The sequence below is a fragment of the Vanessa tameamea genome, chromosome Z (assembly GCF_037043105.1).
Source record: "Vanessa tameamea isolate UH-Manoa-2023 chromosome Z, ilVanTame1 primary haplotype, whole genome shotgun sequence".
Lineage (NCBI taxonomy): Eukaryota > Metazoa > Arthropoda > Insecta > Lepidoptera > Nymphalidae > Vanessa > Vanessa tameamea.
The window spans coordinates 1143282-1156984 of NC_087341.1; the positions used below are offsets into that span (position 1 = coordinate 1143282).

The 13703-nt window shown below is 33.0% G+C and overlaps 1 protein-coding gene across 2 annotated transcripts in view; it reads right to left on the reverse strand.

Annotated features, from left to right (window-relative positions):
- LOC113403981 (homeobox protein araucan-like) overlaps positions 1–13703 on the reverse strand; it is a 121596-nt gene that overhangs the window by 11673 nt on the left and 96220 nt on the right. For both annotated transcript variants that reach the window (XM_026644689.2, XM_026644690.2), the window contains exon 3: positions 6435–6547. In XM_026644689.2, coding sequence (XP_026500474.1) covers positions 6435–6547 — 113 coding nt within the window. The remainder of the gene's footprint in view (positions 1–6434; positions 6548–13703) is intronic.

A 13703-nucleotide genomic window follows, 5' to 3' on the forward strand; every position in this document is an offset into this window, starting at 1 on the left:
TTATACTTAAATGTGAGAAAATTATAAAAAAGAAAATTAGACTAATTTCAGTGATTCAGCCCACTGTCAAATGTAGGTACGTTTTCTACAAGAGAGGTGTGCATTAAAGAACTATGTTTATTTTGGTTTTGCAAATTATTCGAAATTTCAGATAGATTTAAATCATGTGAAGTAAGTATATACGTTTAAATTATATGTATAAGACAAGTTGGGATATTAGCAAAGACAATCTTTCTTACTTATAAAAAATATTTTAATGCTCATTCACAATGAAGGTTTTATATTTATTCGTATCGTATATTTAAGTTATCCAATAAAAAACAGATATCGTAAAAATCGAGTAAAACGAGCCGTAATAGAGTAAAATTGAATAGACAAGTATTTGGAAACGGTTGCGGTCGGGCGGTCGGGCGGTCGGGCGGTCGGGCGGTCGGGGTGAACGTTACATATTTGAGTGCGTTCAATCCTGTATCGGAGGCTTACGTGCCCGGGGGCTTGTGGCCCACGTGCCCTCCCGCCTCAACTATGTACCAGCGTAAATAAGTAATACAACCTCCTACATCCCTCCCCTGCGGAGCTTTCGCACGGATTAGAATTAGCAATCGTAACATCGCACGATTTACATCTACGCCTCGATCACTCGATTATTCCCTGCGGAGCTCGTCGAGGCCGGGGCCGATACCTCACCACATCGATTAATAACAATTACATCCGATTTTAACGCACTATCCCCATTGCGTAGATTTATCGCCGCGATCGAGTCGACGCGACGCGTCACGTTGAGTCTCAATCAAGCGCGCCCACGATATTTGTTAGAGTAAAAAATGATCCCGAAAAGCGCCGTTTAGAGACGCGTCTCGTTAACGACCGTTCCTTATTTGGTTTATTTAAAATTTAACGGTCCAAATCGTTGGCGCACAAATAATTCCCTCAGCCGGGAGCCCCGAGCGACGTAATTTCCTGCTTATTTTGATCTCAATGGTGCGGTACAAGTGCTTCTCGTCTCTTTTCTCTAATTTTTGTACGGTTTTTGTACTCGAGACTTGTTAAAAATAGCCAAGTAATTTTTCATTTCGGCGCGCGGCGGCCGTGGCAGATTACAGGCTGTTCCAAATAATACGCTAACAATACTCCACTGAAGTCTACGTCGCCGACAAATTTTGTTATTCTACGCTTTTCAGCGCACTCGACCCGTCTAACTTATTACTCGGCTGCGTTTTATGAGACACTTGAATTTTTCGCTGCGGTATGAATACACAACGATTAAATTTGTGAATGAGTAATGTTTACATGTGCATTTTTATGGTCGGTTTTTTTTTTGTCACAAACGTTCGCGTTATGCGGGTAAGGCGTCGTTCGATCAACCTCTATGCAACGTTCGACCGGTGTCGGGAGCGATAGATCAGTGTATTTCCGTGTATTTCCGTGTGCCGCGCCCGATGCCATCACTCTCTTTTTTACGCATAAAAATTAATGTCGCTCCTAATTATTTTTAGATTGTAACGCACCGCCTGCTATATATTAAGTCGAGCGCAGCCGAATTGTCAGCATAACTTCGCTGTGATGTACTTTGATTTTTTTCTTATTTTTGACCAATTCCAGCGTGATTCATGAGCGGATAAATTTTCAAGTGCGCCGCGGAGCGTTTAATTGATGCGTCCACATAATATGTTGTTATGACAGTCCTATGAGATACCCGATGTTTATCTTAACGATAGACACTTCGGTATTAAATTAGTGGGAATGATATTCATTGCATCCGTTAGAGATTTTATTTATTCATTATATTATATGCTGTTATCTTTGCCGTTACAGGAGATTTGTGTAGCAATTATGATACTAGTAATATTATATATATTACAATTATAATATCAGAGTAATTGCAATTGTCATGAATAATACTTATATTTTTAAATTAATAAAATTTTGAAACAATTTTATCTGTCCCGATAAACCAAAACTTTAGAGATAATATTACAAAATATATTAAATATTCATTAGATCGTACGTATCTATTTATTATACATACGAGGTTTTTAAAACATATTCATATTATTAACACGAAAAGCTGAAAAAGTTTAATTTGAAAAGAAGGTTTAAAAAATAATGTCTTTAATTACTTTTTATACGGTATCGGTAGACCACCAGATGGTAAGCCACTACTATCCAGGGATTGGTGCCGCATGAAGATTTAACCATTTCATACATAGCCAATACGCCACCAATATTAGGAAATAAGATGTAATATCCCTTGTGCCTGTCATACTAACTCACCCTTCAAACTGGAAAACAACAAATATTAATTGTTTCAATTACTGCGTAGCTTTAAAGAGTAGTGTATAATATACTACCTCAATGTATTATGTTTTGCGTTACTGAAAGACTAAAAAAGAAATGTATACAAAAAATATTCCAGACGCATTAACGCTTTCTAGCGTTTCTTAGTAGATTTTAGTATATATTAATATTATTTACATAGCTCTATGTGCCTCTACAAATTTTGATTTTAGACTATTGACCTGAAAAACATAAATTACATGTTTTTGTAGATTTTACTAATTTATATTATTAATAATACAAAAAATGTTAAATATTCAACAAAATTTTGTTTTGAAAAAAAAAGACGTCAAAGGTCAATAAGTGTTAATTATACAATTAAAATTATGACAATGAGTATAAAAGGTTTAAGTGATACGGGTAATTTTAAACATAACAACAATTAAAGGTTACTTAAGTAAAGGTCAATACAACCGTCCTGGAAAAAGCTATAAAATCCCTGTATATATTACATACAATATATATTTATGGACATGACAAGTACCTAATATATATGTATACCTATTTTATGTCAAAGGCAGGTGGGCGGGTAAGCCACCATCACCATCCAAGGTCACTATCGCCCATAGACATTGGCACAAGTAATATTAACCATTCATCACACCACTGTGCCATACTATACTACTTTAGGAAGTAGCATATTAGGTATGTCCCCTGAGCCTGCAGTTATCAATCACCCTTCAAACTAAAACACAACAATAATAAGTATTTCTATTTGGTGGTAGAATATCTGATGAGTGGGTACCTACCCAGACGGACTTGCGCAAAGCCCTACTACCAAGTGAATAATAAAAAAAAAAACATTTTGTTAATTTTAATTTGGTTAATTAACAGAATGAAAATGCTTGTTAAATATGTATATATAGATGTATATAATACGTTTAATCTTTTATTATAATTACGTATAATTTTAAGGCAATGGTATAATATTTGTATATGCTTTTAATGTCTCTATTTGAAAAAAAAAATAATTGTTTGGAATTATTTTTTAAACTTAGAATGTGTTCGCATTCTTCGTTTAAAAATAAAGCGTCACCAACAATTTATTGCGACTAAAGACTTAGAGGAGAATAACGTTCAGTTAATAATTACACGTCTTAGATTGAATTAGACGTAACTTTTAAAGATAATAAAACTCTGGTCATAATAGAATGTGCCAATACAAACTAATATCTAGTTTGCTCATACAACAGCGAAATCCATAGACATCTTGAATTAATTTGAATGAGTAAATAAGAAAAAAGAAACTCGATTCATTGAATGAAAATGAGATCCAAGACGTCTCAGTTACTTTGCTAATATACATATTATATTGTTCACATAAGAGTCCATTGTTGCCATTAATTTGATTGAACTATTAACCGATTTCAAAAAAGGAACGATCTCAGTTTCTCTTTGTACGAGTATAATGACAGAGAATAACATTTTGACAGTGATTACTATTTACGCAACAATGTTATTACGTAGGAACTCACTTCGTATTTCGACCATGATATGTTGAAAAATGACTTAAGGTGATACGTGATTATGACTAGGTATTCCTTAAATGTAAAAATAATTATAAGTACTTGATATTGCATGGATTATTCTGATATTTCACGATCGTGTTATGTTATGAATTTTGAGTTTGTTCTCGTATAAAAACTCTATTCATTTTGTGATTATTTCAGTATACTTACCTACAAAAATTTACGTGATAAATATATTTTTATTGACTTTCGTTTAATTTGATTAAAGGTCTTATTCGAATAGAAATAATAGTTTTTTTTGTTAAATAATGACATACAATTTCCTACAGGATTTAGTGTTTTGGATTCAATAAATTAAAATAAACACGTATTTGAATATAAAAAATACACGAGAATGATGTCAAATATTGATTGGAATATGCTATTTAATTACAACGGTGGGTTAATATGTCAGGACAACATTCATTTCAATTGTTAGCTATGATATGACGCCTTATGTTTTCCGTTTTGATTTCTTACGGGTGAGACTCATACAAAGTAACCCTCCCATTTTCCCCTTTAAGTTGAAAATTCAAAAAATCCTTTTATAGATACGGATTTATTCATTTTACATTTATTTATTATTAAATGTAAGTAAGTAGACACAAATGAGCCATCTGATGTTGAGTGATCACCACCATACATATTGGCGCTGTAATAAATATTTATGGTTAATATTTATTACGTGAGCAACCTAAAAATGTTATGTCCCTTGAGCCTGTACTGCTCAAACACCCTTCAAACCGGAACACACGATACAACAATGTTGTTGTACAAAAACTTGACGAATGTTTATTTCTCACAGACTATTTTCTAATTGTCAATTGCAATAATCGAATCACAAAAATAACGAGCTGATAACGAGAATACGCAAATTGTGTGTGTGCGCGAGTGTTTTTTATTTATTTCTCAAGCTGACGATCGTCTTTAATAAACGAAATGAATAAACATTACGATTGCATGTTCAACGATTAGCTTACAGCGGTTACGAAAGGAATCATATTTTTTATGACGGGATAATTGTGATTATTTTACCCATTGTAATCAGCCATCGTACGAACGTGTCGTAGTTTTGTGCAATCTTTATCGTGATTTCGAAATGTGCAATAACTATAAAAAAATATATTCGATTCGACATCTCACAATAGCACAGATTCAATTGCTTTATTTTTATATTGTGCGAAACGGTTATTATTAAACTATATTAGCGTATTCAATAAAATAATGTCACCTAGGTAGGATCTATAATTAATTGTTAGCACACTAACTGATTTCAACTACGTGGAATGTAATTACTACGGCTGTGACTATGGCTATGTGTAGCAATACTTACGTAATAAGTACTATTATAAAATTATTTTTTTCACACATAAACAGTTTACGTCTAAATGGTACAACCCGAACGAAGCTACGAGCGCCATCTCGTGACAGCAGCTTTACATAACGTGCAGGCTCAAATCTCGATACAGAACGTGGTAGCCGCGTCTGCGAGCCGATATGTTTGCCGAAAACGTCAACGGAACGCGTCGAGCGATTGCTTTTCGAAGAAAAACTGTGAATTAATCAGGGCCTAGCGCGGAATGGATGCTCCATCCGTCTCTGTCATACACGCTGATGGTCGTGTAAAGAAACGAGATGGGGGAAAACCGGGAGTGATAAGTTGTCCGTCCCTCGCGGCAAGCACGCACCGCCAAACGCGATGCGTGCACTTAGCGCTCCGTCTGGCCGTGTTAATTTGAAAAGGATTATACATTAGCATTTTACAATTTCAATCAACGATACATTCCATGGAACTCATGGGAAATGTACGAGATGCGAATTATAATGATGCTAGGATGGAACGTTCTTAGACACGGTTCTAACAGTTATAATGGTACTGACATTAGAGTGTCTCTCAACTTGGTAGCGTTTTTGCGGTTAATAAACACCACGAGACGTCGATATATTTTCTTTTTCTGATCTATTCAAGTCTGTCGTGAAGATCTGTGGAGCTTAGGTATATCTTAAGACAAGACATGTAGGAATTTATTCCAATTATTATTATATTTTATTGTGAAGAAATAGACAACTTGATTGATATTTCCGTGTATGTTCGATTTTTAATATAACAACAAACTTCAGATAAAATATTTTACAATGCAGAAAAAAAAGAAATTAAATTATTACAATTTTAGTCTTTAACCCATTTTAGTAATTTAAATACTTTACGAAAATTGAATACAATTAAGAATAAACAATTTTGATATTAACTTTTTGCGATATAAAATTCGAATCCAATATGCTTGTAACATTGTTTATACACAACACAACACTAAAACAAAATAGTGATGACCCTTATAAATGTAGAGGGGTGTATCGATGTTATAATTTAACCAAATTGAAACACGTGATATATATTAATAACCTAACCAAATGAATTTGAAAACTCCGACCCGATAACAAAACGCATCTGCACAAGCGATAAAATCCGCTGAATTGAAATGAGCCCTTCGCACTGCGTTGTATCGAGGGTGTACTATCGCAAGCGTTATCTTACTCCAAAGGGCCTTAGGGAGTACGCAATGGGAATAAGGATTAGACGAGACTTACCCATACGCAGCCAGAGTCGGGTCGTAAGGGTAGTAGCCGCCGGAGGGTTGAAGGCCCGCTGACGTCCACGCTGACATCTCGCCGCCGCTTTCCTTGAGCGCGTACGGGTTGCTCTGAAAAGCAACACGTTATAAGCTACAGTGCCGGAATATTCAAATTAGTAAATCTATTATGCAAGTAGGTAAGTCAGTTCGTAACGCCTTCACGGCTAAACTATCAAAGGGTTACAAGTACTTTGCAAGAATGTGTTAACTAAGATTGCGCTTTAAGCAACACTTCATATAAAATAAATAAATACACACGAACAGCGTGAAATTTGTCAAGCGCTTTAAGCTATAATAGTTTCACACATGCTCAAGCTGAAATCCGTTACTTTTAAGAATAAAATGTCACATATATCATTATCATAATAAGAAAAAAATTAGAACATTTTCTTAAGTCTAAGAACACGTTAAGCCGAGTTTTGACTACATTATTATGACAAATAATTGATTAATGTCGGTGTCTTAAATAGGAACACGATAAGTTTCTATTAAAACGGAGTTTTAAAATAAAACGTGGTTTAATCAGCATCAAACAATTATGAATATCTCTTTCAAAGTATCCAGAAATTGCCTTCTTACCGTAAGAACGGAACGAACAAACAAATTTTCTGTAACATTTTCCAAGTCGTTATTTATTTCAAATTCCCATAGGATTTTCGATGACTTACAAAGAGGGAAAATCTTTTTCAAGCGAAGTAATGTGACACTACGAATACAATATCATATTTTTAAATCATAATTATGCTACTAAATTATATTGCAGTTCATTTTCTTATGTCCACAAATGTTATTTTAACATTTTCAAATATTAGCATTATCGAAAATTCTGTATCGACATCTCCGCGTTAATATTACCGACGATACCTACTTTGACACATACAATTCATCTTTCCAACATTTAAATGAACTAATGTAAATAAATATCATGAGTATAAGCTAAATAAATAACTATTAACTGTATAAATCACAACATAATACAGTCAAAGGACCCTACAAATGCGTCTTAAATTTAATTAAAGTTAACTCAATAGTCAGATAAACTGAGTAACAACAATAAACGTCCCATGTGTACTGACATATCACTAACGTATTTGCATAATGTATGTACCAGGGAGAGGGCCACGGGGGCCAGAGGGGCCGCAGGGGGGGGGGACGAACTATTAAGTTCTACGCACCCTATGTGTGATAGCTGTTTAACCGTAGTGAATAAGAGGGTCGGTTTATACAGCCCTTGGAGTTATTCGCATACATTAGGAGCAACTAAATTAAAAGTGTGAATGATTTGTCCCGGGAATGAATCCCTTGTCTCCGGAGCCCCTTGGTCCTTTATAAGTAAGGTATCCTGAATATGGAGTGGTGTTCGGAACGAGCTCTACCTCTCTATACATTTGTTTCTCCCGGTTTTGAGTGAGGATGCATTGTTAGCCTTCCACCCTCTTTCGCGCCTCGATCATTTGATGTCGTTTGTTGCGGATTGGAAAATCGATAGATTGTGTTTTGGAATCTCTCGGTAAATATATTTGTAATACTAAACGTTCGGATACTTTATTCGTTATGTTGACGCAATATCGATGTTAACTAAAATCGAACGCTTTTTTTCTATCGAATATTTTTAGCGTGTATTGATGTATTATAATATTTTAAATATTATATAAGTCATTTTCAGTAATTAGGTACCCATTTTTAACCTTCGTATAAAAACGGTTCTTATTTTTAGCTATTATTATTAAACGTGACAAACTATTTAATTTTTTTTTATATTAATAAAGGACACGACGAAAAAAAAATATCTTCAAAAAAGTTAAATATTAATAAATTCAAATTTATATTAAAGTAAAAAATTTTAAATTTAAAAATATGATAATTTTACTCATGCCATTATATAATTATGAAATTATCTAATAATCAAATGACGTTAAATAATTATGGTGTCAAGTCGTTCCTTTGCCTCCCTATCTAAAACACGAGTTACAGAATAAGCTAGAAAGAGACATAATATAAATTAGTGTCAATTTATTCCACACTTACTAATAAGACGGTCAGGTCTCTAAGCGTCATTAAATACTGTATTAGCATGGTAGGATAATAGGGTAACTATAACCGACATCCGTTTGTTTATAACAACGACAAATTGTAGCCTATTAAGTGCTTTGAAATATCGCCGGAGGAGATGTGGACAAAACGTTTTGAAAAAAATTATCGATAATTTTCGTTGAGAAATTATATTAAAGGTACAGCAAAGGAGCGACGCCTAAAGAAATAAAAATATTATTTAAAGTTGAATGTATTTATTAAATATTTTTTTTGAAATTGGAATATGTTCGTGTGATTAAAACAAACTTTACGATTATTCGTATATATATTTTTTAAATTAAGAGTAACGTTCTGATTTTTATTTTTTCCAATTTAATTTTAGAACTCGCCTAAAACTCAAGTGTAGGTACATAGGCTGCGTAAGAGACGTCGCTTAGCATACTTCGTGATATTATAGTATGTTTATTTTTTCTGTCACTTAAGTTAATTTCAGCAGCGATGTCAAAATATGAAACAATGGCCCAATCACGACTATTGTATCACAATATAATATCCGTTATACAAGCTGACGGCATTACAAAAGACTACTATAATTTCACGTGGCAGCTTACAACATTAATAAATAACTTCTAAATATCTTCAGACGCAATAAATTAAAGATTTATTAAGCCTCTTAGTAAAATTGTATGTTCTAATTTTCGAACAATTGTTTTGTAATATATTTTGCGTAACAGCTGCCCGCTAAAAATAATATTCGCGCGCTTTACTAGTGGGAAACGGATGCTGTTTGTAGGTGAGATTTCAAGTCAAAATCATTCTACGAAATAGAAGCACTTATTGATTTTCAAGAAATCTAAAATGTTCGAAAAGAAGTACTTCATATCTGAAAGAAACGGCGAAAGGCACTCAGTACAATTTTCTTTTTTTTTAATAATAGTTTGTTTACAATTTATTTGTTGGCTGAAGGCAATCGTTTCTTTACCATTGTACGTTATAATTTAAAATATATACTTTTGTAAAATAACCGCGTTTTTTTTGTTTGTTTTAGAGATATAAAATATTATACCTATTAGATAAAAAGTCAATATTAAAATAATAAATAACACCTATATATAATATATAAATGTAATATGTAAATATATAATAATACATACATGCGAAAGTAACTCTATCTATCTGTCTGCCTAACTAAACTTATTTTTTTTTTTGTATCTAAAACCTACGACCGACCCTAAGAAACGGGCGTACCCGCGGCTGACAAGCAGTTTATAATAAAATCATTGTTAATTTTTTTGTATACGCGTATAACAATTTAAGATTACTTTAAACCTTTGACAAAGCTGTAAAGTACTTTACGTAGTACGTATGTTTTTTTTACTATTTTGATCGGTATATTCTCTAAATGTGAAATCAGTTTAATGATTCTGTCGTATTGAATCGGCTGTGCCGCCCATTTGAAATGCACGAAAATATCTCACCCGTGAGGGTAGAAAACTACAAAAATTTATCGAATTTTCCCTTTCGTTTAAAGCGCTGTCTCGTTTAAGCACCGAGCTTTAAAAGCCTACTCATAATCAATATATAACCGTATATTACTATAGAATTCGTTTGTACATTTTATATTTTACTTTATATAGCTAGGCAGACCATGTATGGTCATTGGCCGACCATCCACCGCCATGAATAAAAAATTTTAATTTTTAGTGTTGAAGTTTAAATTAAAATATATCAATATTTATGGTTTACGACGCTTATATACGTACATATATATTGCTTGTACACTCATCTTATTTATTTATAAATGCTGTCTAGATAAATAGACTTCGAGACCGGTTGACCGATCACCATAAATGTATTTATATATATTTTTCATTAAGAAGGTTTTAGTGCTATTACTTTGTTGTAATTTCCAGCTAGAGGCCATGTCTATTTGTACCTAAGTTCCTATATATTACCTATAGTATTATATAAACTTTTATCTTATTCATTTTGTATCTAATTAAAAAAGTTACGGTTGAATTTCCACCTAAAAACCCCATACAAGTATACAGTCTATGAATTCAAACGTGGAACGTCTAGATTTGTTTTTGAATTTCGAACAATTATTCGACAAAAAACGGTTACTAGGAAAGGTAAATGTACCGATAAGAACACCGCTTATTGTTATTTATTTTTACAAGCACTGATGAATAAGTGCAAACGTGTTAATATTTCGAAATATTCACGTAGACCCCTAGAGACTCACCGGTCCCTCTCACCATGATCCCATTAGTTAAGATTAAACAATATGAACTGTAGTTTTTCTCATTGCGAAGGAATTTCACATCTAATCGTGAAAAATGGTTGCTCCCCGATTTCGCGACTGCATCATTAATTTATATCATTGTCCCCCAAAATAAGCCAGTGACAAATTCGCAACTCTTTTGTGGGTCGATGTAAAAACGAGCTCCTCGTGGTCATGACGTGCCCTAACTGTGAGGGATGGAGTCCCTTGCCCGCCACGTGCCCGCCTGAGTAAGTTTGGCTAATAATGACCGCGTCATCGCCGTCACGATATTAATCATAGTAGGAAATGGGATTATGATGTTTTCATTATTTTTTGTATATTTAGATTTTCCTTATCGATTGATTATATTTCGATAAAGTTAATTTTATGTTATGACAGACATTGCCACATATGATTATATTATTCATGTACTTATTAAGTAGGTTATCATTTTTTAAATATAATGTTAAATATATATGTAGTAAAATTATTAATAGTCAATAAGGAAATGTTGACCGTTATTTAAATTTACAAAAATATAGTTCTAATAAAATAATAATTATTCTAACGCAATATTAATCTATGTTAGGTATTTAATACATAGAAAAGTTCTCGATTCCAATAATTATTCTTGTGAATTAATGACTTACTTTCATAAAATATATTAAGCAACTATAAAATAAAACATCAACAATCAACACAGAACACGCACTTCGAACCGCGTATCGTCGTTACGTATGCGTTTTAGGATCTGTTAATGACTGCCGCTAATATAAAGGTTATTTCCATTTGACAGTGCGATAAACCTCATTTATTAACCTTTAAAAATCTTATCCTGACCCCTCTTCCGTACGACTGCATCTAACAATGTTTTAATCAATTCTGCACAGTTTTCGAGTCAGCGCGCCAGAGGCCTTATTACGGCCCCAAATAAATATAAACAGTACGAAGGGGCCGGCCCCACTATTAGCGTTATTCACACGGCTCGCTAGATTTATAAACAAACCTCGTTGCAAAATTTCTCAAGTTGAATTCGAATCGGATGGGTTCAGAAAATTTTAGTATCATTTTTTTTTTTTTAAATTATTTAATACAATAATAAATTTCATTATTTTATGAAGATTTGAAATATGTCAGCTATTTTATAAAAATAAGTACATGATCTTCGTCAATTTAACACTTCGTTAAACCAAATGTCAATTTTAAAAAAGTAATACATTAGTAATTTAAAAATCGAACAATTATCCTGTAACGGAATGAAAAAATCAAATTTGAAATGATCAGAGCGGTAATCACAATTTCATTGCATTAAACCAGTGATAAGTTATTTGACGGTTCATAAACCACCCTCGCAGGCGCCGAGAGAAGGCGCCGCGCCGTCGGTGCCAATGCCAAATCTGTGCCACTCATCATCCAAATCTGGCAGGACTGGCCGACTGGCAGTTAAGGGTCGTTTTACTAGCTCCATTGTATGCATTTTCTGCTTCATAAACTGCGTATAATGAAGCCTTTTCGTGTTTGCGCCAAGTGCCGATTTGGTGGGTGTTGGTTCATTGGGATTGTAGGTGAGGCTTTAATCAAGCGCTGGCTACCTACTGAAATTTATTGAATACCTAAAATTCAAATTTTCTTTAAATTTATATTACTGGATTCAATTTTAAATAAAAATATCTTAATATTTTATTTTTAAGGTTCCACTTTATTCATAAATTAATACCATGAGGTTTGTGAAAATAAAATTAAAAAGTATTTTTTTAGCTTTGAAAGTACGAACTTTTTTTTAATTTTGTTTTATCAAAACATGATTCCGATTACGAAAATAATTTCTTAACGAAATAATAATTATCGAATCCAAAAATAAATTGCATACTGATGTAAATGAATTAAGGATTTGCTTTACTTTTTTTCATCTGATATTAGAATTAACATATTTAATCGTAAAAAAAAAAACTTGTACACACATATACGCTGTCGAAAAACATATAATTACAAGTTAAAAATAACTGTCAAAGTTTGTTTTTAAAGGTATATTTTTTGATAAGTTTACGATCGTGCCGCATTTAATTAATGTGTTTCAAATATAAAAGTAAGTTTTTATTTCCACTAGCAACTCACAAACATAATTAACCTCTTTGGTTAATATTTTTATGTCAAAATAGTTTCAGCTTGTGAATGTGAATATTAGGTACACAAGTTCAATTTTTTTGACGTATTGTCCTAATTAATTTCAAACCGTACGTTCGTTTTGTTGGGATTGTAAGTAGTCACCAATAATTTATCATAATTTTGTTATATACATTTGTCATTTTTTTTTTTCATAAATATTAGTTACTTGACGAGCTAACAATCCTAGTAAGTTAGTGGTCCCTGGCGCAGTCAGAAGAGTATACCTACTTGCGTCACTAGTAAGATATTATGGGACATAACATCTTACATCGTTTCTGTAATTCCTTTGAAACAATCACTTTCGAAAACTACAGCATATAGATACAGCACCATAACTATACAACAGCTAACTTTACCTTATTTTAAGTGAAGTACATAATACCTCTTTGGTCTCGTATAAAGTAGCAACCGATTAAATTGACGTGAACGAAGTATTCCTACAATACTTATGTCAATTTATTATATTACAAGAATACGATTCGCGCTTGTCACGTCGTCTAAATTTAAAGAGCGTGACACTGCAAAACGCTGTTACTTATATAATAATATTATATACCAAACGCGCTCCGGTTTCTGGTTTAAGTTTTATGTATTTTTGTTAAACAGCTTCTTCAGGTAGGCATTCCAAAACGTCACTAATTAGAATAGATAGACGTATAGAAGATATTGCGTCACTGAGTTTCTTTTTAGTGGCTTAGGAAAACGTTCGGAATTCAGCATGTGTCGGATGAAACTCTGACACGTATGTTTCCACCAATC